The following is a 27,169-nucleotide window of genomic DNA, read 5'->3' as shown; positions in this document are numbered from 1 at the left end:
ACCTGCTAAAAGGCTGTGTGCAATCACAGCCCAGAGCTCTGTGTTGATAAACGCTCTGTACAGACATACGGAGTGATCTGTCGCTTTCTCATCTAGAGCACACTTTACACATAGTTAGCCACACATTTAACCCATTGATCGCCCTAAACGTTAACTCCTTCCCATCCAGAGGCATTAGTACAGTGACAGTGTATAGTATTATCACTGATCACTGTATTAACTGCTTTCTGACCGCCGCACAAACATTTACGTCGGCAGAATGGAACGGACAGGCAAATGGGCATACAGGTACGTCCCTTTCAAATATGCCGCCGTGTGGTCGCGTGCGCACTGCCGGCGGCGCGCGCACGACCCTGCCGCGAGCTCCGTGAGTGTGATCGCGGGTCCCGCGGACTCGATGTCCACGGGGATACCCGCGATCGTCTCACGGAGAGGAAGAATGGGGAAATGCTGATATAAACAAGCATTTCCCCATTCTGCCTAATGACACTGATCACCGCTCCCTGTGAGCGGTGATCAGTGTCGTGTCACACATAGCCCATCCCCCCCCACAGTTAGAATCACTCCCTAGGACACACTTAACCCCTGCAGCGCCCCCTCCTGGTTAACCCCTTCACTGCCAGTCACATTTACACAGTAATCAATGCATTTTTAATCGCACTGATTGCTGTATAAATATGAATGGTCCCAAAATAGCGCCAAAAGTGTCCGATCTGTCCACCATAATGTCGCAGTCACGATAAAAATGATCGCTGCCATTACTAGTAAAATAAAAAAAAATTTTAATAAAAAATGCCATAAAACTATCCCCTATTTTGTAGATGCTATAACTTTTGCGCAAACCAATCAATAAACGCTTATTGCGATTTTTTTTTACCAAAAATATGTAGAAGAATACATATCGGCCTAAACTGAGGAAAAAAAATGTTTTTTTATATATTTTTTTCGGGATATTTATTATAGCAAAAAGTAAAAAATAATAAATAAATAAATACATTTTCAAAATTGTCGCTCTTTTTTTGTTTATAGCGAAAACAATGAAAAACGCAGAGGTGATCAAATACCACCAAAAGAAAGCTCTATTTGTGGGGAAAAAAGGACGTCAATTTTGTTTGGGAGCCACGTCGCACTACCGCGCAATTGTCAGTTTAAGCGACGCAGTGCCGAATCGCAAAAAGTGCACTGGTCTTTGGCCAGCCAAATGATCCAGGGCTTAAGTGGTTAATGTCACTAGTGATGTCAGTGGCAGTTAGTTCCCCCCCAGTGTCAGAAAGTGTGAGATTGCCCGCTGCACTATCGCAGTTCCATTATATGTTGCTAATCATCGCCATTAGTAGTATAAAAACATAAAAATTACAGTATACATGCCATAGTTTGTAAGTGCTATAACTTTCAGGCAAACCAATCAATATACAATTATTTTGAGTTTTTTTTTTTTTAAAACCTGGATTTCCAGGTATTTGTTTTAATTAATGTAGGTATGATTCATAAAATAGCCAGCTGTAGTCACTGTGCACAGACTGTTTGACCACCAGATGTCAGTTGAACTGCACATAAATACATAGTTATTGCACAGAGAAAAAGTGATGTTTATATATAGCTTGAAGACCCCTTAAAAGAAACTGTAATGAGAAAAATATAGAGGCTATTAAATTTTAGTTTTTTTATTTGAATTCGGCATCTTTTTTTTTTTTTTTCAAAAATAATGGCATACAAACTAAATAAATGAAAAAAGAAAACAAGTTTGCAAACAAACAGTAAGGTCTTGTTCAATCTAGAAAACCGCGAGGGCACACAGAAAACAATTATTTTCTATGTGCCTTGTTCACCCTCACGCTGTAGTGCATAGAAGTACATGAAATGTCACACTATTAAAAAAAGTAAATAATGCTTTTCACATTAAAACACACTCTTGAGCCTTAGCAGCATAGTCTCAGGTTTTATTTAACCCCTTCCTGCTGACTGTACACATATATGCAGCCTTATGATGGATCTTTAGTAAAGACTAATGATCAGGAACCAGGAGGCCCAGTTTCCGATCCTCTGATTGGCTTTCACAGTGATAAGTCATTGTCCAGCCCATCCCTGTGTTTTTTACTCCTCTTGAATGGAGAAGAAGATATATTGCATACTTTTCTCCTTGATATAGAAAAAAGTTGAATTACTTCAATACCGTGCACTTTCGCCCCCTTCTTGCCCTGGCCAATTTTCAGCTTTCAACACTGTCGCACTTTGAATGATAATTGCGTGGTCATGCAACACTGCACCCAAATAAAATTTTTATCATTTCTTTGAGACAGATGGAGCTTTCTTTTGGTGGTATTTAATCACCACTGGATTTTTTTTTTATTTTCTGCTAAACAAACAAAAAAAAAGACTGAAAATTTTGGGGAAAAAACGTCTTAGTTCTGTTATATATATCTGCAAATAAGTAATTTTTCTTCTTCACTGATGTGTGCTGATGAGGCTGCACTGATGAGGTGGCACTGATAAGGATGCATTGATCATCAGGATCAGTGCCCTGTTTATCAACAGTGTGCTGACAGCTTTGCCAGTTATCGGCTCTCCTTTCCCCACACAGAGTAAAGGACTGCCCATAACCAGCAAGTCTGTTTACATGTGATCAGCTGCGACTGATCATATGGTAAAGGGCAGCTGTGATTGTTCCTTTACCCCAATCTGTGATCGCACCCAGTCACAGAGTGATTTGCGCAGGGGGCAAGGTTCGAGAAGGATGTCCATGAACGCCCTCCCAGAACTGGATGACCACGCTGTAGCCGTCTTTCAGCTATAGCGTGGTATTGAAGTGGTTAAACAAAGAAGTGCTAAAGAGTGCTCTGTTTGCCTTTGTGTCCTCTGAATCTGTCCAAAATGTCAGTGTCTTTTTAAGATTAGGAAATAGGTTATAGTCAAATGGAGCAAGATCTGGTGAATAAGGTGGTCGGTCTATTGACTGAAACCCTAAATCCATAGCTCCCAACTGTCCCTGATTTCGAGGGACTGTCCCTGATTTGGAACAATGTCCCTCTGTCCCTCTTTCCTCCTCATTTGTCCCTCATTTTGGTCTGATCCATATAGTTGTATATAAAATGCACCTTTTATCTTTCAAAAAGTGTTTCCCAGTGCTAAACCTTTCATTCAAATTCTAAATTGAATGGAAGGTTTAATGGAATGGAAGGTCTAATAGTAGTGGTTAAAAAAGTCCCTTGTGGATTTAATTAACCTTTTTTTTGGTTAATTCTCCTTTAAGGGGCGTGTCCTATGCCTACATACATTTGCTAGTAGGTGCCCCTCATTCCCATCTCAAAATGTTGGGAGGTATGCTAAATCCTTCACAGCAGCCACTGTTTTGTCTGCCACGTGCGAGGGTGCATTGTCCCGCAGAAACAGCACACCTTTCCGCAGCTTTTCTATCAGTGCCACATGTACTTTGTTCAGCAAGTCACAATTGTAGTCGGCAGTAATTGCGTAGCCCTTCTGAATAGTGTCTGATAGTATAATGCCATTCTTACCCCCAAAAAATGTGGCCATGAGTTTGCTTGCTGACTTCTGGGTCTTGATTTTTTTGAGCCATGGAAAACCCGAGTGCCGCCACTGTGAGGACCGTTATTTGGTCTCACGATCATAGTGGTGCAACCATGTTTTATCAACAGTTACTAACCTTACCCAAACATTAGCTCTTGATTCCTTAAAATGCTGCAAAGTCAGCTTGGATCTTTTCACATTTTTGGTCAGCAGTCAAACATTTCGGTACCGCTTGGCTGAAACCTTGTGCATTTCCAAATGATCATAAATATGAACCCCACACGTTCCTTAGATATCTATAGAGTCTCAAGAAATGTTTTTATTGAAATTCGCAGATTTTCCAAAATCATGTCATTCACACAATCAACATTTTCAGGAGATGGTGGTGGGTCCTCCAGAATCTTTGGGCAAAAATGTGCACACCATTTCTTCACTGTTGAGTATGATGGGCACTGGTCACCCAATGTTTCCAGCATATGCTGATGAATTTCCTTCATTGTTTTCTTTAACAGAAAAATTAAAAGTCAGCAGCTACTGTATCACATACTGTAGCTTCTGACTTTTAATATTAGGACACTTACCTGCCCTGGAGTGCAGCAATGTCAAGACCGCAGCTGATGTGTCCATTGGCTGTCGAGGGCAAGACTTCTGACGTACCTCGCCATGGTGAGGTCTGATGAAAGTGGGGACAGGGACCTGTCAGAAACAGGTACCCACTCCCCCCCTCAAAAGGTGCCAAATGTGGCACCAACGGGGGGGGGGGGGGCGGATAAGTGGAAGTTCCACTTTTGGGTGGAACTTCTCTTTAATACAGCACACCCTGCAGGCACACTGTCAGTGTAAAGAATAGTTTATTATGGCCCCTCCCACTACAATCTGATCACACCCACAATTCGCCCGGGCACGTGTATTGCAATCACATCATTCCTCTGGTGGTAGTGGCCAAGGCTTTGCCTTTTATGTCTTGTCTGGTGTTAGAAAAGTCTGTGACCACTTATTTCAAGCTGTGTTAACCACTTGCTGACCAGCCGCCGTCATTATACTGCGGCAGGTTGGCTTGTTCCCGCAAATCGCTGTAGCTGTACGTCGGCCCTTTAAACAGCTATAGCAGGCGCACGTGTGCCCGCTGCACGGTGGGGGCACTGATGTACGTGGCCAGCGGCCACGATGTCCGCTTGCCAAGCGCAATCACTCCATAGAGAGGCAGAACGGAGACCTGTCAATGTAAACAAACAGATTCTTGTTCTGTTAGGGGAGTAGAGAGTGATCGTCTGTTCCTAGTGATTAGGAACAGCGATCACTCTCCTCCTCCAGTCAGTCACATCCCCCACAGTTAGAAACACCTCCCAGGGAACGCATTTAACCCCTTGATTGCCCCTAGCCAGTGACATTTACAGTTGCATTCATAAGTTTACATACCCTGGCATAATTTATAATTTCTAGGCCATTTTTCAGAGAATATGAACGATAACACAAAAACATTTATTTCACTCACGGTTAGTGTTTGGCTGAAGTCATTTATTATCAATCAACTGTGTTTACTCTTTTTAAATCATAATGACAACAGAAACTATCCGAATGACCCTGATCAAAAGTTTACACACCCCAGTTCTTAATACCGTGTATTGCCCCCTTTAACATCAATGACAGCTTAAAGTCTTTTGTGGTATTTGTGGATGAGGCTCTTTATCTTCTCACATGGTAAAGCTGCCCATTCCTCTTGGCAAAAGCCTCCAGTTCCTGTAAATTCTTGGGCTGTCTTGTATGAACTGCACATTTGAGATCTCCCCAGAGTGGCTCAATGATATTGAGGTCAGGAGACTGAGATGGCCACTCCAGAACCTTCACTTTATTCTGCTGTAGCCAATGACAGGTCAACTTGGCCTTGTGTTTTGGATCATTGTCATGTTGGAATGCCCATGGACGTCCTATGCGCAGCTTCCTGGCTGATGAATGTAAATGTTCCTCCAGTATTTTTAGATAACATACTGAATTAATCTTGCCATCAATTTTGACCAAATTTCCTGTGCCTTTGTAGCTCATACATCCCCAAAACATCATTGATCCACCTCCGTGTTTCACAGTAGGAATGGTGTACTTTTCATCAAAGGCCTTGTTGAATCCTCTCCAAATGAAGCGTTTATGGTTGTGGCCAAAAAGCTCAATTTTGGTCTTATCACTCCAAATGACTTTGTGCCAGGTTTGCTTGTCTATGTGCTGTTTGGCATATTGTAAGCGGGATTCTTTGTGGCATTTGCGTAGTAATGGCTTTCTTCTGGTGACTCGACCATGCAGCCCATTTTTCTTCAAGTGCCTCCTTATTGTGCACCTTGAAACAGGGACGTACTAAACTGCATATTGGGATGATTGGATAGTGAGAGTTCTCAGTATTGCAGCCAATAATCCAATCATCCCATCATCCCAATATGCAGTTTAGTACGTCCCCTTGAAACAGCCACACCACAAGTCCTATATTTCACGTGAAGTTATTTGTGGGTTTTTCTTTGCATCCCGAACAATTTTCCTGGCAGTTGTGGCTGAAATTTTAGTTGGTCTACCTGACCATGGTTTGGTTTTAACAGAACCCCTCATTTCCACTTCTTGATTAGAGTTTGAACACTGTTGATTGGCATTCTCAATTCCTTGGATATCTTTTTATATCCCTTTCCTGTTTTATACAGTTCAACTACCTTTTCCCGCAGATCCTTTGACAATTCTTTTGCTTTCCCCATGACTCAGAATCCAGAAATGTCAGTGCAGCACTGGATGAAAGATGCAAGGGTCTGTCAGGAGTCCAGAAACTCATTGACCTTTTATACACACACACTAATTACAAGCAAACAGATCACAGGTAAGGATTGTTACCTTTAATAGCCATTCAAATCCCTTTGTGTCAACTTGTGTGCATGTTATCAGGTCAAAATCACCAGGGTGTGTAAACTTTTGATCAGGGTCATTTTGATAGTTTCTGTTGTGATTATGATTTAAAAAGAGTAAGAACAGTTGATTGATAATAAATGGCTTCAGCCAAACAGTAACCATGAGTGAAAGAAATGTTTTTGTGTTATCATTCATATTCTCTGAAAAATGGCCAAGAAATCATAAATTTTGCCAGGGTATGTAAACTTATGAGCACAACTGTATACAGTAATCAGTGCATTTTTATAGCACTGATCATTGTATAAATGTCAATGGTCCCAAATAAAATTCAAAAGTGTCCGATCTGTCCACTGCAATGTTGCAGTCCCACTAAAAATCACTGATAACTGCCATTATTAATAAAAAAAATAAATAAATAAAAATGCCATAAATCTATCCCCTATTTCGTAGACGCTATAAATTTTGCGCAAATAAATCAATATACGCTTATTGCAATTTTTTTACCAAAAATATGTAGAATACATATTGGCCTAAACTAATAAAGAATTTTTTTTGGGGGGGGGGATATTTATTATAGCAAAAAGTAAAAAAAATATTTTTTTTTTTTCAAATTGACACTTTTTTGTTTATAGCGCAAAAAATAAAGACCTGCAGAGATGATCAAATACCACCAAAAGAAAGCTCTATTTGTGGGGAAAAAAGGACGTCATTTTTGTGTGGGTAAAACATCGCACGACTGCGCAATTGTCAGTTAAAGCGTTGCAGTGCCGTATCGCAAAAAATGGCCTGGTCATTAAGAGGAAAAATCTTCTGGTCCTTAACTGATTAAGAATGAAGGGTTGGCAGGGCCAGGAGATCGCCCCCTTATTTCATTGTAAATATCTGGTAGCCATCCGGCCGCTTGACACATTGGAATGCCGAGCAGCAATGTCCTCTCCTATCTGATGCTATGAATAGAGCTGGCCAAATCAGTGTGAATGACAAGCACAAACCACGCCCCCAGCACCGGCCCAGGTGTACGGAAGTAAATGGCTGTGGTTGGCATACGTAGTAATGTTTCCCTCCGCCCTTCGTGCGGGACTTCCGGTTCCGGTGTCTTAATGCTGACGAATCAGTAGAAGGTATTTGCTGACGGAAACCGAGGGGAGTCATTCAGTGTAAGACGTGTCGCTTTCCTCTCTGTACCTCCTTTCTCTCCGGCCATGGCTCCCAAAGGCAGCAACAAGCAGCAGTCCGAGGAGGACCTACTACTGCAGGACTTCAGCCGTAACCTGTCCGCCAAATCCTCCGCACTCTTCTATGGGAACGCCTTTATCGTGTCCGCCATCCCCATCTGTAAGTGTGTGCCCGGCCTCCCTCACAGCCCAATCATCCTGCAGACGTGGCGGGGGGTGCACTGCGCTCCCATGTATGTGTGCGCTCCCCCCCTGTATGTGTGCGCTCCCCCCTGTATGTGTGCGCTCCCCCCCTGTATGTGTGCGCTCCCCCCCTGTATGTGTGCGCTCCCCCCCTGTATGTGTGCGCTCCCCCCCTGTATGTGTGCGCTCCCCCCCCTGTATGTGTGCGCTCCCCCCCTGTATGTGTGCGCTCCCCCCCTGTATGTGTGCGCTCCCCCCCCTGTATGTGTGCGCTTCCCCCCCCCCTGTATGTGTGCGCTTCCCCCCCCCTGTATGTGTGCGCTCCCCCCCTGTATGTGTGCGCTCCCCCCCTGTATGTGTGCGCTCTCCCCCCCGTATGTGTGCGCTCCCCCCCCTGTATGTGTGCGCTCCCCCCCCTGTATGTGTGCGCTCCCCCCCCCTGTATGTGTGCGCTCCCCCCCCCCTGTATGTGTGCGCTCCCCCCCCCCTGTATGTGTGCGCTCCCCCCCCCCTGTATGTGTGCGCTCCCCCCCCCCTGTATGTGTGCGCTCCCCCCCCCCTGTATGTGTGCGCTCCCCCCCCCCTGTATGTGTGCGCTCCCCCCCCCCTGTATGTGTGCGCTCCCCCCCTGTATGTGTGCGCTCCCCCCCCCCTGTATGTGTGCGCTCCCCCCCCCCTGTATGTATGCGCTCCCCCCCCCCGTATGTATGCGCTCCCCCCCCCCGTATGTGTGCGCTCCCCCCCCCTGTATGTGTGTGCGCTCCCCCCCCCCTGTATGTGTGTGCGCTCCCCCCCCCCTGTATGTGTGTGCGCTCCCCCCCCTGTATGTGTGTGCGCTCCCCCCCCCCTGTATGTGTGTGCGCTCCCCCCCCCCTGTATGTGTGTGCGCTCCCCCCCCTGTATGTGTGTGCGCTCCCCCCCCCCCTGTATGTGTGCGCGCTCCCCCCCTGTATGTGTGCGCGCTCCCCCCCCCCTGTATGTGTGCGCGCTCCCCCCCCCCCCTGTATGTGTGCGCGCTCCCCCCCCCCTGTATGTGTGCGCGCTCCCCCCCCCCCCCCCCTGTATGTGTGCGCGCTCCCCCCCCCCCCCCCCCCGTATGTGTGCGCGCTCCCCCCCCCCCCCCCCGTATGTGTGCGCGCTCCCCCCCCCCCCCCCCTGTATGTGTGCGCGCTCCCCCCCCCCCCCCCCCCTGTATGTGTGCGCGCTCCCCCCCCCCCCTGTATGTGTGCGCGCTCCCCCCCCCCCCCTGTATGTGTGCGCGCTCCCCCCCCCTGTATGTGTGTGCGCGCTCCCCCCCCCCCCGTATGTGTGCGCGCTCCCCCCCCCCCCCGTATGTGTGCGCGCTCCCCCCCCCCCCCCCGTATGTGTGCGCGCTCCCCCCCCCCCCCCCGTATGTGTGCGCGCTCCCCCCCCCCCCCCCGTATGTGTGCGCGCTCCCCCCCCCCCCCCGTATGTGTGCGCGCTCCCCCCCCCCCCCCCCCCCGTATGTGTGCGCGCTCTCCCCCCCCCCCCCCCCCCCCCCTGTATGTGTGCGCGCTCCCCCCCCCCCCCCCCCCCCTGTATGTGTGCGCGCTCCCCCCCCTGTATGTGTGCGCGCTCCCCCCCCCTGTATGTCATCGGCTTCCCTCTGTGTGTGGGCTGATTGGAGGAGAGATGCCACCGCTGACATACATCTAAAGCCATGGGTAGTGTTAGGGGATAGATTCTGGTTTGTTCTACTTGGGGAGATTTACCTTCACTTCCTGTCACAAAGACACAATGGGAAGGAAGTGGACATCTCTCCATAGTGTCCCCATTGGAGGATTTTCCCTCTAGTCCTGTTCTGGTGACAACACAAAACTTTGGATGTGCCCATCACTAGTAGTCTCTGTGACAATGACCACCAGGACAAGGGGTGACAGTGAGTGACACTGCCCAATGGGGACACAGACAGCCATAAAAACATGGTATAAGGTCTGAGCCTTACCCCTCCATCCAAAACAAAGCAATGGCTGTTTATGTACAATCGATGTATAACAGTCAGCTGCAGCTCCAATAATAGGGCTTTTTACCAAGAACGATTGCCGGCATTGAGCCCTCATTTACATTGCAGCGAAATGTGATTTGACAGGTGTTTTAGTAAAAAAAAAAATGCATGTGCTTGTAAAGCATTGCATCTTTGATCAGCAGATTGTGAGTGTAATGCAGGACTCCTGCAGACTGTCTGTGTAGCTGTGTGCCCGTACCTCTAATGCAGATAGTTACTGAATGACTGGAAACTCAATAAACTACCTAAAGCAGAGATATGCAATTAGCGGACCTCCAGCTGTTGCAAAACTACAAGTCCCATCATGCCTCTGGGTGTCATGCTTGTGGCTATTGGAGTCTTGCTATGCCTCATGGGACTTGTAGTTCTGCAAGTCCCATGAGGTCCGCTACTTGCATATCCCTGCCCTAGAGTGATCAACAGCACCCTGGTAGCTCATTGAGAACTACAAGCAGACTACTTGTAGTTTTTCACATTCACAGTACTGGGGTGTTTTTTTAGATTGCGAGCTGGGAGAGACTATCTCGGGTGACTCGAGGAGGGGTGCAGGGACTGATCCATCTGTAACATGTTACACCCTGTATATAGGTGTAACATGTTACAAAAGGTGAACCTGTCTTTTTGGCTTATTTCACCCCTTGGGCATTTTGGGAATCACAGCAGAACTACTGCCCGCAATCTCAAAACGCACTGTGATTGCAAAACCCAGGTTCAGGCTCCATTCTTTTCAATGGTACCTAAAATATGGTGCGGTTTTGCTGCGATTGTCGAGCCAAATTGCATCGTGTGAAGCATGTTGCCCAGAAGAAGCCCCTGCTCCTTTTTGACAGATGAGCTTCACGCAATGCAATTTGTCACACAATAAATCGCAGCAACGCCACACCATGTTTTATGCGCATTGAACATAATGGCATCTAAACCTGCGTTTTGAGATTGTGTCCATGCATTCCTTTGGACAGGTGGGTGTAAACAGACAGCAGAGTCCATTTACTCTCAGCTGCCCATAGAGCAGAGTGGGCTCTGTCTGTGGCTGCACTGCAATATCTGAGCAGACACAGAAGTGTCGTTTGGCCACTCAGCAGGGGATCTGTGAGTTGATCCACTACTGCTTGGAGCAGAAATCCGCACCATGTGAATGGTGCCTTACTGAATAATGCTATGCACAGCTGTTTCAGAGTTGATAAATGCCTCCAATTTACTTCAATACCCAAAGCATTTACACAGGGATAAAGATATTTATTGTCCCCAACTTCAAATTTAATCGCTGAAAATTAGGCCCCTTTCACATGGACGGATAGAATGGTGCTTTTAGCTGCGCATTTTCTACCGCAGCTAAAAGCACACAATGCTTTCCTATGGCCCCATTCACGCACTGCGTTTAGCTGCGCATTAGATACATGCGGTTCTGTGCGGATAGAAAAAATATAATTGACTGCTTCCAGGAGCGATTTAGCGCAGCTATCCGCACGTAATCGCAATGCACTGTCAGCTGCGTATAACAGCGCCGAGCTGCTCATCGGGAAAGGAAAAATGATTTTTCCTTTCCCAATGAGCGACAAGTATGGGGATCCGACTCGGATCCCTGCCAATGCCCGGCACTGTTTGGTATGAATCTTGAGGGGGAACTCCACGCCAAATTTTGAATAAAAAAATGGCGTGGGTTCCCCCGCAGGAGCATACCAGGCCCTTCGGTCTGGTATGGATTTTAGGAGGAACCCCTATGCCGAAAAAACGTCGTGGGGTCCCCCCAGAATCCATACCAGACCCTTTTCTGAGCACGCAGCCCGGTCGCTCAGGAAAGGGGGTGGGGATGGGCGAGCGCGCCCCCCCCCCCCCCCCGAGCCGTACCAGGCCGCATGCCCTCAACATGGGGGGGTGGGTGCTTTGGGGGAGGGGGCTCCCCACCCCAAAGCACCTTGTCCCCATGTTGATGAGGACAAGGGCCTCTTCCCGACAACCCTGGCCGTTGGTTGTCGGGTCTGCAGGCGGAAGGCTTATCGGAATCCGGGAGCCCCCTTTAATAAGGGGGCCCCCAGATCCCGGCCCCCCACCCTATGTGAATGAGTATGGGGTACATGGTACCCCTACCCATCCACCTAGTGAAAAAGTGTCAATAAAAAAAAAACACTACACAGTTTTTTAAAGTATTTTATTAGACAGCTTCGGGGGTCTTCTTCCGACTTCGGGGTTCTTCTCCGGGTCTTCTGCCGGGCTCCTCCGCTATCTTCTGCTCTTTTGCTAGCGGAAGAGCCCGGTCTGCTGCCTTCTGCCTTCTTCCCTCTTCTCTTCTTCCGATGTTGACACGACGCTCTCTCCGGCTGGAATGCACTCTGGGTGCTCCGCTCTGACTTATATAGGCGGTGACCCCGCACCTTATGCCGTCAGTCCCTGGGCATGCTGGGACTGTGACGTTGTAGGGGGCGTAGTCACCGGGTGATGTTGACCACGCCCCCTACAACGTCACAGTCCCAGCATGCCCAGGGACTGTGATGGCATAAGGGGCGGAGTCACCGCCTATATAAGTCAGAGCGGAGCACCCAGAGTGCATTCCAGCCGGAGAGAGCGTTGTGTCAACATCGGAAGAAGAGAAGAGGGAAGAAGGCAGAAGACCGGGCTCTTCCGCTAGCAAAAGAAGATAGCGGAGGAGCCTGGCAGAAGACCCGGAGAGCACGGAGAAGAACCGGAGGGACCCCCGAAGCTGGAAGAAGGTCCCCGAAGCCGGAAGAAAACCCCCAGAGCTGTCTAATAAAATACTTTAAAAACCTGTGTAGTGTGTTTTTTTTTTTTTTTTTTTTTTTTTTTGACACTTTTTCACTAGGTGAATGGGTAGGGGTACCATGTACCCCATACTCATTCACATAGGGTGGGGGCCGGTATCTGGGGGCCCCCTTATTGAAGGGGGCTCCCTGATTCCGATAAGCCCTCTGCCCGCAGACCCCGACAACCAACGGCCAGGGTCTCATCAACATGGGGACAAGGTGCTTTGGGGTGGGGGGCCCACATGGCGCCCTCTCCCCCAAAGCACCCACCCCCCATGTTGAGGGCATACGGCCTGGTACGGCTCGGGGGGGGGGGGGGGGGCTCGCCCGTCCCCACCCCCTTTCCTGACCGACCGGGCTGCGTGCTTGGATTAGGGTCTGGTATTTTGGGGGGACCCCACGCCGTTTTTTCGGCGTAAGGGTTCCTCTTAAAATCCATGCCAGAATGAAGGGCCTGGTATGCCCCTGCGGGGGAACCCACGACATTTTTTTTTTTATTCAAAATTTGGCGTGGAGTTACCCCTCAAGATACATACCAAACAGTGCGAGTCGATACCCTGTCGGGTTGCCATGGAATTGGCAAACCGCAGCTAAACGCGACCGCAGCTAATCGCACTGTGCAAATGCAGCTGATCGCAGTGCCTGGAGTCTTAAAGTTCACAGGAAAAAAAATATGCTTTTAACTGCGGCAGAATAGCCGTCCGTGTGAAAGGCGCCTTAAGGTTCCTTATCTGGTTGTGTTAACCTTGTGAACTGAGCCTATTGTAGCAACTTATGAGTATTGAGGTTTCCCTAGGAGTTCTTTGAGCTGTCTGCACTCTACCTAGGGGCGGCCAATTGTAGGCAGTACCCTTCACTGATCACTTCTGTGTATTGAGACATACGGATCCTTAGTTTATATCCAGCCTCCTGGGCACCACTGAGTTGTTTTCAGGAACACATACTCTCATCATCTGTCACTGATCTTTCTATAGCTTGTGGTTCTGGTGATGGTTTGTTATTGTGTGTAATGTCTGCCTGAGCAATGTTCTCTTTATTTTTCTATTGCAGGGTTGTACTGGAGAATTTGGCACATGGATCTGGTGCAATCAGCTGTCCTGTACAGTGTCATGACCCTTGTCAGCACATACCTTGTGGCCTTTGCCTATAAGAATGTGAAATTTGTTCTCAAACACAAGTAAGTATTTTATTTATTTTTTTTTTTTTTTCATTTTTTAAAGATCCACCAACACCCCTTCCAGATTTCCTGCCTAGGCTGAAATGACGTAACCCACAGCAACCTGGGATACTTTTTGTCATGCATCCCAGGAGGTTTCAGATCAGTTATGTGAAAAGCAATGCACAAACATTTATCCGAGAGACATCTGTTGCTTCTTGCAGCCAGCCCTTTGTTGATGCCATGCATGCTTGTCATCCGGGGATTGGCTATTAAAACCGTGAAGAGACAGCTTGCTCCTGATGTCAGAGGAGAAGATGGCAGAGCTGGACCTGTTGAGGATTGACAGAGCAATGATGGGTTTGCTGGGTGTGTGATTATGGATTTGTGGACAAACCAGCAAGCCAGCGAAGAGGGGTTTTAAAACTAAAAAAAAATAATTTAGTGGGGATGAAGTTCTTCTTTCAGCCTTGTAAACAGAAGTACAGGTGATCCTGAAGAAGCATGCATCCAATAAAGTCTTGAAAGTCTTATTTCTTTTCTTGCAGGTCAGTCACTCATGTAGTAAAGTTAGAATAACCATAAACGCTACAGAGTTGGCAGCTGATATTATAAAATCCTGTATCCTGCCATTGTTAATTTTCCAAAAATGGCATTTGCCAGCCTTGCTGATCCAGCTGCTTCATTATTGTTAAACAAGTTGTGGCTACCAATTGGCAGTGACTTCTCTTTGAAAGGGGGAGGGCACAGGGTTACTTCGTATTAATGCTCACACTTTGTAGCTTCCATATCCAGAGCACTGCAATCACTCTAAATTCCTTCTCTAGTAACTGAATTAACAGTCACATGCATTTTTTTTTTTTTTTTTCAGGACCTAGAGCAGACTGTAAAGCAATGAAATTGCAGGAAATAGAACCTGCACATATAATGAGCAAATATGGTTACCCTCATGTACATACAGTATGCATTCACAAACTATACATAACAAACAAGGTTTTTAAAATGTACACATTGATCTGATTACTTTCACTAAATCAGAGAAAGTCTAGTTCCATTGTGCTGTTTAACAAGACATGTAATGATTGATTTTTGTTTTTTAAATTTGCTTTGAATTTCCTTTTGGCACAGGGTGGCACAGAAACGAGAGGATGCTGTCTCCAGAGAAGTGACCCGCAAGCTGTCTGAGGCTGACAATAGGAAGATGTCCCGTAAGGAAAAGGATGAGAGGTAAAGAGAACATCAGCTAACATATTTTTATATTCAGCTTTACTGAGGCATAAGGTAATGGTATCTGGGTTATCTATAGAAAGGCTTCATCTTTTGAGAACTCAACAAAACTGGTCAACCATGTGACAGACCCACCAGTAAAGCAAAGGATTACTATGAGTAGTAATGGAAAACAGAAATTTAACTGTTTTTGTCTACTGTGTGGTGCCAGCCATGTAACCTCTTCTCTTTTTTTTTTTTTTTTTTTTTTCCTCTACTGGTGTGCTCATTTGGGTTATAATATATAGGGTGCACAACAAGACAATTGGGTCAAAGAATTGAAGTAATGTTTAACCACTTGCCGCCCGCCATATAGCAAAATGACGGCAGCAAATTGGTTTCAATAACCTGACGTCATATGACGTTTTCAGGATATTAAGCCACTGCGCACCCCCCGGGGGCTTGCATCGCGGCGATCGTTGTGTGTGTCAATCTGACACACCGCAATTCCGATCTAGGTAAAGAGTCTCTTGCCGGAGACTCTTTACCATGTGATCAGCCGTGTCCAATCACGGCGGATCACGATGTAAACAGGAAGAGCCGGTGATTGGCTTTTCCTCACTCGCGTCTGAGAGATGCGAGTAGAAGAGAACCGATCGGCTGCTCTCCTGACGGGGGGGGGGGGGGGGGGGGGGGGTCTGTGCTGATTATCAGCACAGCCCCTACCCCCCCTCAGGACCACCATCGTGCCACTCAGGATGGCCATCCACACTGGACCACCAGGCATGCTCCCCCCCCCCCCCTAGACCCCCAGGGAAATCCAAATCTGTGCCCAGGCAGCTGCCAATCACAATGCCTACCACTGCCAGTGCCACCAGGGATGCCTATCAGTGCTACGTATCAGTGCCACCCATCAGTACCCATCTTTGCAGCCTATCAGTGTCGCCTATCAGTGCTCACCAGTGCCGCCTATCAATTACCATCAGTGCTGCCTACCAGTGCCCGTCGTCGGTGCCCACTCATTGGTGCCGCCTTATTGGTGAAAGCGAAAACTTATTTACAAAAGTTTATAACAGAAACAAAAGCAAAACTTTTATTTATTTATTTTTTTCAACATTTTCGGTCTTTTTTTTTTTTTATGTTTAGCAAAAAATAAAAACCGCAGAAGTGATCAAATGCCACCAAAAGAAAGCTCTATTTTTGGGAACAAAATGATAAAAATTCTGTTTGGGTACAGTGTTGTATGACCGCGCAATTGTCATTTAAACAGCGACAGTGCAGAAAGCTGAAAATTGGCTTGGGCAGGAAGGGGGATAAGTGCCTGGTATTGAAGTAGTTAAATAGGAATAATATTAAAAAAAAAAAAAGTGAGTCTAGGCTTTTAAGAAATTAGAGGGATTCAAATTGAGAGGGAAGTTTGTAGGAATGATACAAAATTGATTTATATTCTATATAGGTGTGTGTGTGTGTATGTATATGTATGTATGTATGTATAATATATATATATACACTACCGTTCAAAAGTTTGGGGTCACATTGAAATGTCCTTATTTTTGAAGGAAAAGCACTGTACTTTTAAATGAAGCTAACTTTAAACTAGTCCTAACTTTAAACAAATATACTCTATACATTGCTAATGTGGTAAATGACTATTCTAACTGCAAATGTCTAGTTTTTGGTGCAATATCTACATAGGTGTATAGAGGCCCATTTCCAGCAACTATCACTCCAGTGTTCTAATGGTACAATGTGTTTGCTCATTGGCTCCGAAGGCTAATTGATGATTAGCAAACCCTTGTGCAATCATGTTCACACATCTAAAAACAGTCTAGCTCCTTCCAGAAGCTACAAAACTGACCTTCCTGTGAGCAGATTGAGTTTCTGGAGCATCACATTTGTGGGGTCAATTAAACGCTCAAAATGGCCAGAAAAAGAGAACTTTCATCTGAAACTCGACAGTCTATTCTTGTTCTTAGAAATGAAGGCTATTCCATGCGAGAAATTGCAAAGAAATTGAAGATTTCCTACAACGGTGTGTACTACTCCCTTCAGAGGACAGCACAAACAGGCTCTAACCAGAGTAGAAAAAGAAGTGGGAGGCCGCGTTGCACAACTAAGCAAGAAGATAAGCACATTAGAGTCTCTAGTTTGAGAAACAGATGCCTCACAGGTCCCCAACTGGCATCTTCATTAAATAGTACCCGCAAAACACCAGTGTCAACATCTACAGTGAAGAGGCGGCTGCAGGATTTTGGGCTTTAGGGCAGAGTGGCAAAGAAAAAGCCATATCTGAGACTGGCCAATAAAAGAAAAAGATTAAGATGGGCAAAAGAACACAGACATTGGACAGAGGAAGACTGGAAAAAAGTGTTGTGGACGGATGAATCCAAGTTTGAGGTGTTTGGATCACAAAGAAGAACGTTTGTGAGACGCAGAACAAATGAAAAGATGCTGGAAGAATGCCTGACGCCATCTGTTAAGCATGGTGGAGGTAATGTGATGGTCTGGGGTTGCTTTGGTGCTGGTAAGGTGGGAGCTTTGTACAGGGTAAAAGGGATTCTGAATAAGGAAGGCTATCACTCCATTTTGCAACGCCATGCCATACCCAGTGGACAGCGCTTGATTGGAGCCAATTTCATCCTACAACAGGACAATGACCCTAAACACACCTCCAAATTGTGCAAGAACTATTTACAGCAGAAGCAGGCAGCTGGTATTCTATCGGTAATGGAGTGGCCAGCACAGTCACCAGATCTGAACCCCATTGAGCTGTTGTGGGAGCAGCTTGACCGTATGGTACGCCAGAAGTGCCCATCCAACCAATCCAACTTGTGGGAGCTGCTTCTAGAAGCGTGGGGTGCAATTTCTCCAGCTTACCTCAATAAATTAACAGCTAGAATGCCAAAGGTGTGCAATGCTGTAATTGCTGCAAAAGGAGGATTCTTTGATGAAAGCAAAGTTTGATGTAAAAACAATGTTATTTCAAATACAAATCATTATTTCTAACCTTGTCAATGTCTTGACTCTATTTTCTATTCATTTCACAACGTATGGTGGTGAATAAGTGTGACTTTTCATGGAAAACACAAAATTGTTTGGGTGACCCCAAACTTTTGAACGGTTGTGTGTGTGTGTGTGTGTATATATATATATATATATATATATATATATATATATATATATATATATATATATATATATATATATATATATATATATATATATATATATATATATATATATATATATATGATGAGCCGAACACCCCCCTGTTCGGTTCGCACCAGAACATGCGAACAGGAAAAAAGTTCGCTCGAACAATCAAAAGTGCTAATATTAAAGGCTTATATGCAAATTATTGTCATAAAAAGTGTTTGGGGACCCGGGTCCTGCCCCAGGGGACATGGATCAATGCAAAAAAAAGTTTTAAAAACGGCCGTTTTTTCAGGAGCAGTGATTTTAATAATGCTTAAAGTCAAACAATAAAAGTGTAATATCCCTTTAAATTTCGTACCTCGGGGTGTCTATAGTATGCCTGTAAAGGGGCGCATGTTTCCCGTGTTTAGAACAGTCTGACAGCAAAATGACATTTCGAAGGAAAAATTCCATTTAAAACTACCCGCGGCTATTGCATTGCCGACAATACACATAGAAGTTCATTGATTAAACGGCATGGGAATTCAACACAGGGAAACCCTGAACCAAAATTTAAAAAAAAAATGACGTGGGAGTCCCCCTAAATTCCATACCAGGCCCTTCAGGTCTGGTATGGTTATTAAGGGGAACCCCGGCCAAAATTTTTTAAAAAAATGATGTGGGGTTCCCCCTAAACTCCATACCTGACCCTTCAGGTCTGGTATGGATTTTAAGGGGAACCCCGCGCCAAAAAAAACCCCGGCGTGGGGTCCCCCCAAAAATCCATACCAGACCCTTATCCGAGCACGCAACCTGGCAGGCCGCAGGAAAAGAGGGGGGGACGAGAGTGCGCGCCCCCCCCCCTCCTGAACCATACCAGGCCACATGCCCTCAACATTGGGAGGGTGCTTTAGGGTAGCCCCCCAAAACACCTTGTCCCCATGTTGATGAGGACAAGGGCCTCATCCCCACAACCCTGGCCGGTGGTTGTGGGGGTCTGCGGGCGGCTTATCGGAATCTGGAAGCCATGGAGGGGGTGAGAGACAGAGAGGACAGCTACGTATGAGTGAGGGACGTACTTTGACTACAGTGGACAGGGCTGAGCCCTGGTTATCGTGGTCAGTATAGAGAGGACATACAGGAAGTGGCAGGATCAGGGAGGTTTTTTTTATTGTTACAATTTAGAGGGGGGCAAATTATACAGCACAAGCACCGTGCTGTGTAATCTGCTTTAGGGGACCAGAATCTGAAAAAAGAGGGTGTGTGTGTGTGTGTGTGTGTGTGTGTGTATATGACCTGCTTGTTTTTATCTGGGGCAAGGGGTGGTTAGTGCAGCAGTGGGTGTGACCACCTGCGCTCTAGTTCTGAGGCGTCTCCCCTGCTTCCAGGGAGAATGTTCTGGAGTGGCAAGCAGCTCATGTGAGGAGTCCTGACCAATCACCAACTGGAGCTTCATCCTTACACGGTCATGGATTAGGTGTTCTGGAACAGAGTGGTTGGAGAAGCTGCCGGAATGTATGTCCAATTAAAGTTCTCTATCATGGACTCGGGGCAGAAGGTGGTTTGTGGAGTTCTAGATTAATCATGTCAGGGGAATTGGGTGCAAGACCAGAGGAGAGACTGTGGGGAGAGTGTCAAATCGCTGTGGCCTGAGGGCACAGGATTTGCATGCCGGACTTGCAAACACATCTTACTAAATTACTAGGCTGCCTGGGAGAGGTACTGCAGACCTCTGGCCTAGTAACAGTGCAACCAATTCTAGCCAGCAACTGAGACTGTTCAGAGTGGTCTCTTTTGTCAGTGAAGATGATGATGTGGCAGGAAGAGTAATGATCTACAGTGGAAATTTGTGCAGGAGGGTGGAAGTCCTGGGAGCAACAGTCTGCGGGAGATATGCAGAGGAGGAGTAATAGTCTGCATGGTGTTATGCAGGGGAAGTGACTGTAGATATTATGTGTACATCAGTACCTCACGGCTCAACCTTACTGTGTAAATATTATGGCAGAGCAATCGTTCTATGGTGGGCATCCCATATTTCCTTCCCCCAACTAAGTTCTATCCCCCACTAAAAAAAAAACAATGCAAATGACTGTTCATTGTCTCAGAAGTGATAGATGGAGGTCTGGCATATACATAAATACATACATATATACACTTCTTCTTCTTTTTTTTTCTTTTTTTTTTGAACAGTCAGTGATTGGTACCCTTCCCTTCTCTTCATCCTGACACTTCCTCCGCAGGAGAGGTGAGGAGGGGAGCCCGGCAGTGCTGCATGGACGGGGGGGCCAAGGGAGTGCACTGGGGACTGGGCAACACGAGAAGAACCTGGAGAGGAGGGTTGGCATTCAGTAAAACCGATGCAGCAGCTGAATGCTGGAGGGCGAGGAGGAAAATACAGCCCATCAGTTCCACTAAATGGTGCCCCACCGCCTCTCCTTCCCGGGTTCCAGGGTCTGTAACTAAGGAACGTGATCTACCCATAACCTGCTCTTGATTGACGGGTTGCCGACCCCTGGTTTTAGTTTACAATTAATTTATTCTGAAAAACTGAAGGCATCAAAGTACATTATCCTGCTAAAATTCTGTTAAAGGAGAACTAAACCCCAAAAATGTTCACCTGTGTGAGAATGTTTTTTACGTTGCTGCTTGGATGATGGGTGGTGCTAATTAAAAAACACTGTTGTTGCCATGGGGATGACATCTGTTCTGATGCAGTAGAACTAATTTGTAAAGCATTACCGCTAGTAATCTGAAAGTGTGTGTCATGAGGATGTTCTGAATGATGCTTCTAGTGATGAAATGCATAGGATGGGATTAGTGACTTCATCATGTACCAAGAAGGAACAAGCTTTCGAAATCTCAAGAAACAGAATATGTGCGTTTTGATACATGTGCTCATGTACACCTTTGGGGTGTTTTTTATTTTTTTTTTTTTTTTTCCTTTCTAAATCTGCCAATAATGCTACAATTATGTCTACCATGTGGTAATGATTTTTTTTTTTATGATGCTATCAAATGTGAACAAACGTTTTTAAGAAATTGTTTTATTTGATTCAGGATTCTTTGGAAGAAAAATGAAGTTGCTGACTATGAAGCCACCACCTTCTCCATCTTCTACAACAACGCACTCTTCCTGGTTGTGGTCCTTGTTGCTTCCTTCTTTATACTGAAAAACTTAAACCCAACAGTGTATCCTTTTTCTAGGGGGGGGGGAGGGTTTGTTTTTTTTTTTTTTTTTTTTTTTTTTTTTTTGTGTGTGGTTGTGTTTTTTTTGGTTTTATTTTTTTTTTTCAGGGTTTAAATAGCGCCAGCAGTTTACCCACAACCTGAGGGCAGACAATACAGTTCAATGTGGAGGAATTGGAGGGCACTGCTTGTTACAGCATTCAATCTAAAAGGGAGTGCCAAGTGATACAAATGATAACTCTGGGGGATGAGCTGATGGAGAGGATACAAATGGATATTTGGTGGTAGAGGAAGGTTGGGCTTCCCTGAAGAGAAGGGTTTTCAGCAATCGCATAAACATGGACAGAGTAGGATATAGTGAGATGATCATAAAGCAAAAATTCTGTACGACTGCGCTTCCAATAATCCTTTTTATTGAAGCTTCATATGACAATTGGTTAGTCATTAATAATCATGCAAAACGTGTCTACCACTTTGTCCCCTGCTCCATCTGTTAACCACTTGTCGTCATATGAAGCTTCAATAAAAAAAATTGGAAGTGTAGCCATCCGGAATTTTTACTTTGATACACAGCATGCGAGTCGGGCTAGCACCTGACGTGTGTGTGTGTGTGTGTGTGTGTGTGTGTGTGTGTGAGAGATATGTTCGTGATGTTGTGGATGGCTTTGTAAGTTTTTGTTAATATTATTTTGAATGTAATTCGTTGGGTGAGCAGAAGCCTCTCCAACAGACACTGAGCTTTTGGTAAAATGGATGAACCTGGCAGCTGCATTTATGTTGGACTGAAGGGGGATAGCCTATGTAAAGGTCAAGCCAATGAGGAGAGAGATGACAAGGGAAAGGATTAGGAGCTATGTGATGTATTTTGGAAATGTTGGATGTTGGGCTGAAAAGAGAGTTCAGAGTCCAGTATTACACCTAGCACCCTGGCATTTGGAGACCGGTTGATAGTTGTGTCATTGATATCGAAGTCAGAGTAAGGGGCATGTAGTGGAGGAATTATGAGCTCTGCTTTGGATAGATTGAGTTTGAGGAAATAGTGTGACATCCAGGCTGATATGTTGGTTAGTAAATTAGTGATGTGCTGAGTGGTAGAGAGGTAAACGGAGTACACCAATATCCCACTGGGATTTTGATGTGATTTTTCATCTGAGGCTATCCATGACTGAATCTTTTGCCAGAACATATTTGCTTGGTTTACTACACATTATATAACGAACGTCTAAAGTACTATATTTTTATTTATTTTTTTTCTTCTGCTCTTCTAGGAGTGAGGTTTTATAAATCTACACTAGAAATATATAAGCATAGTAATTTTATTTGAAAAATATTATTGAAGTATTCTAAATCATTTAACCCCAGGGATCCAGTGCACAGCACACTTTAATCCCATTCGAATCCATGCTGTCTTTGAGCAGCTACCCCCACTCCCATCTTCATGGATCAAAGGAGGTGGATGTGTGAGTAACAGCTCTCATCTCTGCCAGCAGGAGCCACTGGAGATCAGCTCTGTCACTCACCATAGCAAGGGAAAGGGAGCCTGCCAGCGTGAGGCTGCTGTGTACATGAAATTCCTCCTGCCCTATGTCTAAGAAAAGTGCATAAACAGCACTGGGACTTGTAGTTCCTCGCTGCACCACTCATTCACTCATGTAGCTGGTGTGGCTGTCAGAGAGAGCGTAGAGTTAGGCCGCACTCGCACTTGACTTTTCAGAATGCACGATTGGATTGGAAATTATGCAAACATACTTGCGGTGCCATTCATTGTTAATGGTGCCACCAAACACTGTTAGCAGATGCACATCAAAAGCCCAGAGCTCCACACCAGAAAAGGTTCTTGATCTTCTTTGGTGTATTTGTCACATGAATAAAAATGCACAGGAAACATGCATTGTGCTTGTGGTGCCATTAATTGTTAATGGCACCCCAAATGGGATTAGCTTTCACACTACACGAAATATGAATGGGGCCTAAAGTAAATGGGCTGCACTATGTGTAATGCACAAACAACGTGCATGAAAAAAGAGCTGGAACATGCGTTTCTGCTATATGAGGTGTGAAAGGAGCCTAAATGTTTTAGAGCTGGGTGCAGGCTCTTGCCCAAGCGTACAGCTGCTGGGGTGAGCAGAGGAGAGACACGCAGCTAGGAGGGGAATGAAGAAGAGGAGCTGAGTTGGAACTGAAGTGAGGCTGCACACTGGCAGAGGGAGCAGACTCGGATTGTGTTTGAGTGTACAGTACATAACACAGTACAGTGAATCAATTTGCACTGCTAGTCTTGTATGTTGACCTGATGTTTGTGCCTCCAGTCATGTAATCCATAGGCACATTACTCTGCAATAGAAGCGCACAGAGGAACGGGGGCTGGGGCTCCAAGGCTTTACTATGGAAACGCCCATATTTTGAGCTTCAGCCAGGGGTGGAGCTACGGATCACATACCAATGTGCCAACCAATTTCCAAATGACAGTGCAGATCTAAATGGGAGTGCCACATGCACTTTTTTTTCTGGCTGGGAGGGGCATTCTTTTATTTTTGAAATGTGCAATAGAAATATAAATGTAGAAAAATATGTATGAAATTATAAAATATTTCACATATGCAAATGAATTATAGGTTTGCATTTTGTCAGCAGTGTAATAGCAGTTTTTGTGTGTGGTGGTGTTTTTGTTTGTTTGCTTTTCATGTATGTTATTGAATTAGTTTCCTTAAATTTCCCCCTCTCAGAAATTATATTTTGTCAATAAGTGTTTCTTCAGGTCTTATTGCTCTGCTGTCTACAGGATCAAAGTAAAGTCTGACTGGCAACTGACTGGTGCAACAAACCTTTTATGTAATTTTTTTGTTTTTTGTTTTTTAAGTTTGCCACATGTACAATAAACATCAATTTGGATTTCTACTCTTGCCTTTGTATATCTCATCTCCAACGTTTTTGTGTAACTGATAACAGAATTCCATTTTGTTTTCTACTTTGTATCATAAACCACGATCATTTAAAAAAACAAAAAACAATTCATAATGAGTTCCTTTTTATAAGGAGCAAGCTTGTGTGACTGGGTCGTCACCCTATAACAGGAAGTGCTTGCTTAGATATTTTAATGAGATTTAAAAAATGTTAATTTCTTTTGAAATTACATTAACATGTTAAAAGCTTGAAATTTACTGATTGTGTTTTTATATATGCGTCAATCATTTATGCCAGAAATACTTAAAGCCCAACTCCAAGTAGAATGAAAATTATCTCCCTTTGCAGTGGAGCTGTGCCTTTACTGCAAGGATTAATTGCTCGTTTTATATGTAGGTTGGGGGGGAGAATATACTGACCCAATCCTCCTCTCCACAGCATCTGCACCCAATGCTCCACCGCTCTGGTTATCAAGAGCAGAGCAGGGTCCATAGCCCTGCTCTGGATGTAAAGATGACAAGGGGCAGTCCACTACTGGATTGTGCGGGAGTGTCGCCTGCCCACAAGACACATGCAGGATCAAGTAACTAAACCTGCTTCTCCTCTCCCCCTAGATGTAGTATGTGTCCTTGTGCTGATGCCTTTTCTATTAGGAGAAATTATTTTTGGCCATTCAACCCTCCGCTGTAATCTGGTGCAGCAGGGGTTAATAGAACTAAGAGCTGTCGCCGGCTCATTAAAAGTTTCTGACAATGCCCAGCTCTGATATTCATAGTGGCTGTACTGTAACTTCTATGAGTAGAAAGCAATCTTTGAATAGGATGGGCAGATGATTGAAAGGTCCGCCCCCTCCATTCATAGATCTGTTTCATTCATAGAAGTTGTGCGGCTTTTATGAATGGTGGAGCTGGGTGCGTATAGTTGGGCACCCTTGCTGAGAGCCTTTGACAGCCCCTTAGCTCTATTTACCCCCACCACACTGGAAAATGGAGGCATTAGCACAAGGGACACATCCTTATGACATAGGCTATGTCCCTTGTGCTGATTTTTGTGTTTTTTATTTTGGTTGCACTTATAGGGTTTAATAGAACAATTATATGTTTTGTCAGCATCCACCTTTTATCAAGCAGTACTCTTGCCTGGCCCCCACTACAACTTTTTAGTTAAGTGAGACTTGGGGGGGGGGGGGGGGGGGGGGAGAGCTTGTATTGTGTTTGAACTACTTGATATCCCTGGGATGATGCCTGCCTGCACAAATATTTTCAGCTGGTGATTCCCTTTGTAGCAGAAGTGATTTGAATGGCTAAATACTAACTCGATAACTTTTTCTGTATTCTATAGGGCCTGTGTGTGTGTGTGTGTGTGTGTATATATATATATATATATATATATATATATATATATATATATATATACCTTGAAAAAGTATTCATACCCCTTGAAATTTTCCACATTTTGTCATGTTACAGCCAAAAAATGTAAATGTATTTTTTTGGGATTATATAGACCGACACAAAGTGGTGCATAATTGCGAAGTGGAAGGAAAATGATAAATGGTTTTCTTCCTTTTTTTTTTTTTTTTTTTTTTTTTCTATCTGAAAAGTGTGGCCTGCATTTGTATTCAGCCCTCCTGAGTCAATACTTCGTAGAACCACCTTTCCCTGCAATTACAGCTGCAAGTCTTTTTTTGGGGATGTCTCTACCAGCTTTGCACATCTAAAGAGTGACATTTTTGCCCATTCTTCTTTGCAAAATAGCTCAAGCTCTGTCAGATTGGATGGAGAGTGTCTGTGAACAGAAATTTTCAAGTCTTGCCACAGATTCTCAATTTGATTTAGGTCTGGAATTTGACTGAGCCATTCTAACACATGAATATGCTTTGATCTAAATCATTCTATTATAGCTCTAGTTGTATGTTTAGGGTCGTTGTCCTGCTGGAAGGTGAACCTCCACCCCAGTCTCAAGTCTTTTGCAGACTCTAGTGCCGCGTACACATGAGCGGACTTGCCAATGGGCTAAACTCCGTCAGCATTAACGATGGAAAGATTTAGAACATGTTCTTTATCTGAGTCCGTCGGAAATGCCAAAAGAAAAAGTCCGATGGGGCATACACACGGTCGGAATGTCTGACCAAAAGCTCCCATCTGACTTTTTCTGTCGGGAAGTCTGGCCGTGTGTATGGGGCATAACAGGTTTTCTTCTAAGATTGCCCTTTATTTGGCTCCATCCATCTTCCCATCAACTCTGATCAGCTTCCCTGTCCCTGCTGAAAAAAGCATCCCCACAACATGATGCTGCCACCACCATGTTTCATGGTGGGGATGGTGAATTCAGGGTGATGTGCAGTGTTCGTTTCCCACCACACATAGCATTTTGCTTTTAGGCCATAAAGTTTAATTTTGTTCTCATCTGACCAGAGCACCTTCTTCCACATATTTGTGTGTCCCCCACATGGCTTCTTGCAAACTGCAAATTGCATTCTTTCAACAATGGCTTTCTTCTTGCCACTCTTCCATAAAGACCAGATTTGTGGAGCACAGGACTAATAGTTGTCCTGTGGACAGATTCTCCCACCTAAAGCTGTAGATATCTACAGCTCCTCCAGAGTTACCATGGGCCTCATGGCTGCTTCTCTGATTAATGCTCTCCTTGCCCAGCCTGTCAGTTTAGGTGGGCGGCCATGTCTTGGTAGGTTTGCAGTTGTGCCATACTCTTTCCATTTTTGGATGATGGATTGAACAGTACTCTGTGATATGTTCAACGCTTGATGGTTTTTTTATAACCTAACCATGCTTTAAACTTCTCCACAACTTTATCACTGACTTGTCTGGTGTGTTCCTTGGCCTTCCTGATGCTGTTTGTTCACAAAGGTTCTCAAACAGACCTCTGAGAGCTTCACGGAACAGCTGTATTTATATTGAGATTATATTACACACGTGTGGACTCTATTTAACCAGTTCAATACCGGGCAATTTCACCCCCTTCCTTCCCAGGCCAATTTTTAGTTTTCAGCGCTGTCGCACTTTAAACATCA

At 45.2% G+C, this 27,169-nt stretch overlaps 1 protein-coding gene across 1 annotated transcript; it reads left to right on the top strand.

Moving 5' to 3' along the window:
* The first annotated feature begins 7,484 nt into the window (after window positions 1-7,484).
* Window positions 7,485-24,129, top strand: SSR3 (signal sequence receptor subunit 3). Its single transcript, XM_073626078.1, has 5 exons — window positions 7,485-7,740; window positions 13,599-13,725; window positions 14,833-14,931; window positions 21,103-21,234; window positions 23,958-24,129. Exons 1-5 carry the CDS (start codon window positions 7,608-7,610, stop codon window positions 24,022-24,024), a joined length of 558 nt encoding a protein of 185 aa, XP_073482179.1. The 5' UTR covers window positions 7,485-7,607; the 3' UTR covers window positions 24,025-24,129.
* Window positions 24,130-27,169: the final 3,040 nt, after the last annotated feature.

Source organism: Aquarana catesbeiana, linkage group LG04, assembly GCF_042186555.1.
Source record: "Aquarana catesbeiana isolate 2022-GZ linkage group LG04, ASM4218655v1, whole genome shotgun sequence".
NCBI classification, from domain to species: Eukaryota; Metazoa; Chordata; class Amphibia; order Anura; family Ranidae; genus Aquarana; species Aquarana catesbeiana.
The sequence above is the reverse complement of the archived record's forward strand: the minus strand, read 5'-3'. Positions and strand labels throughout refer to the sequence as shown.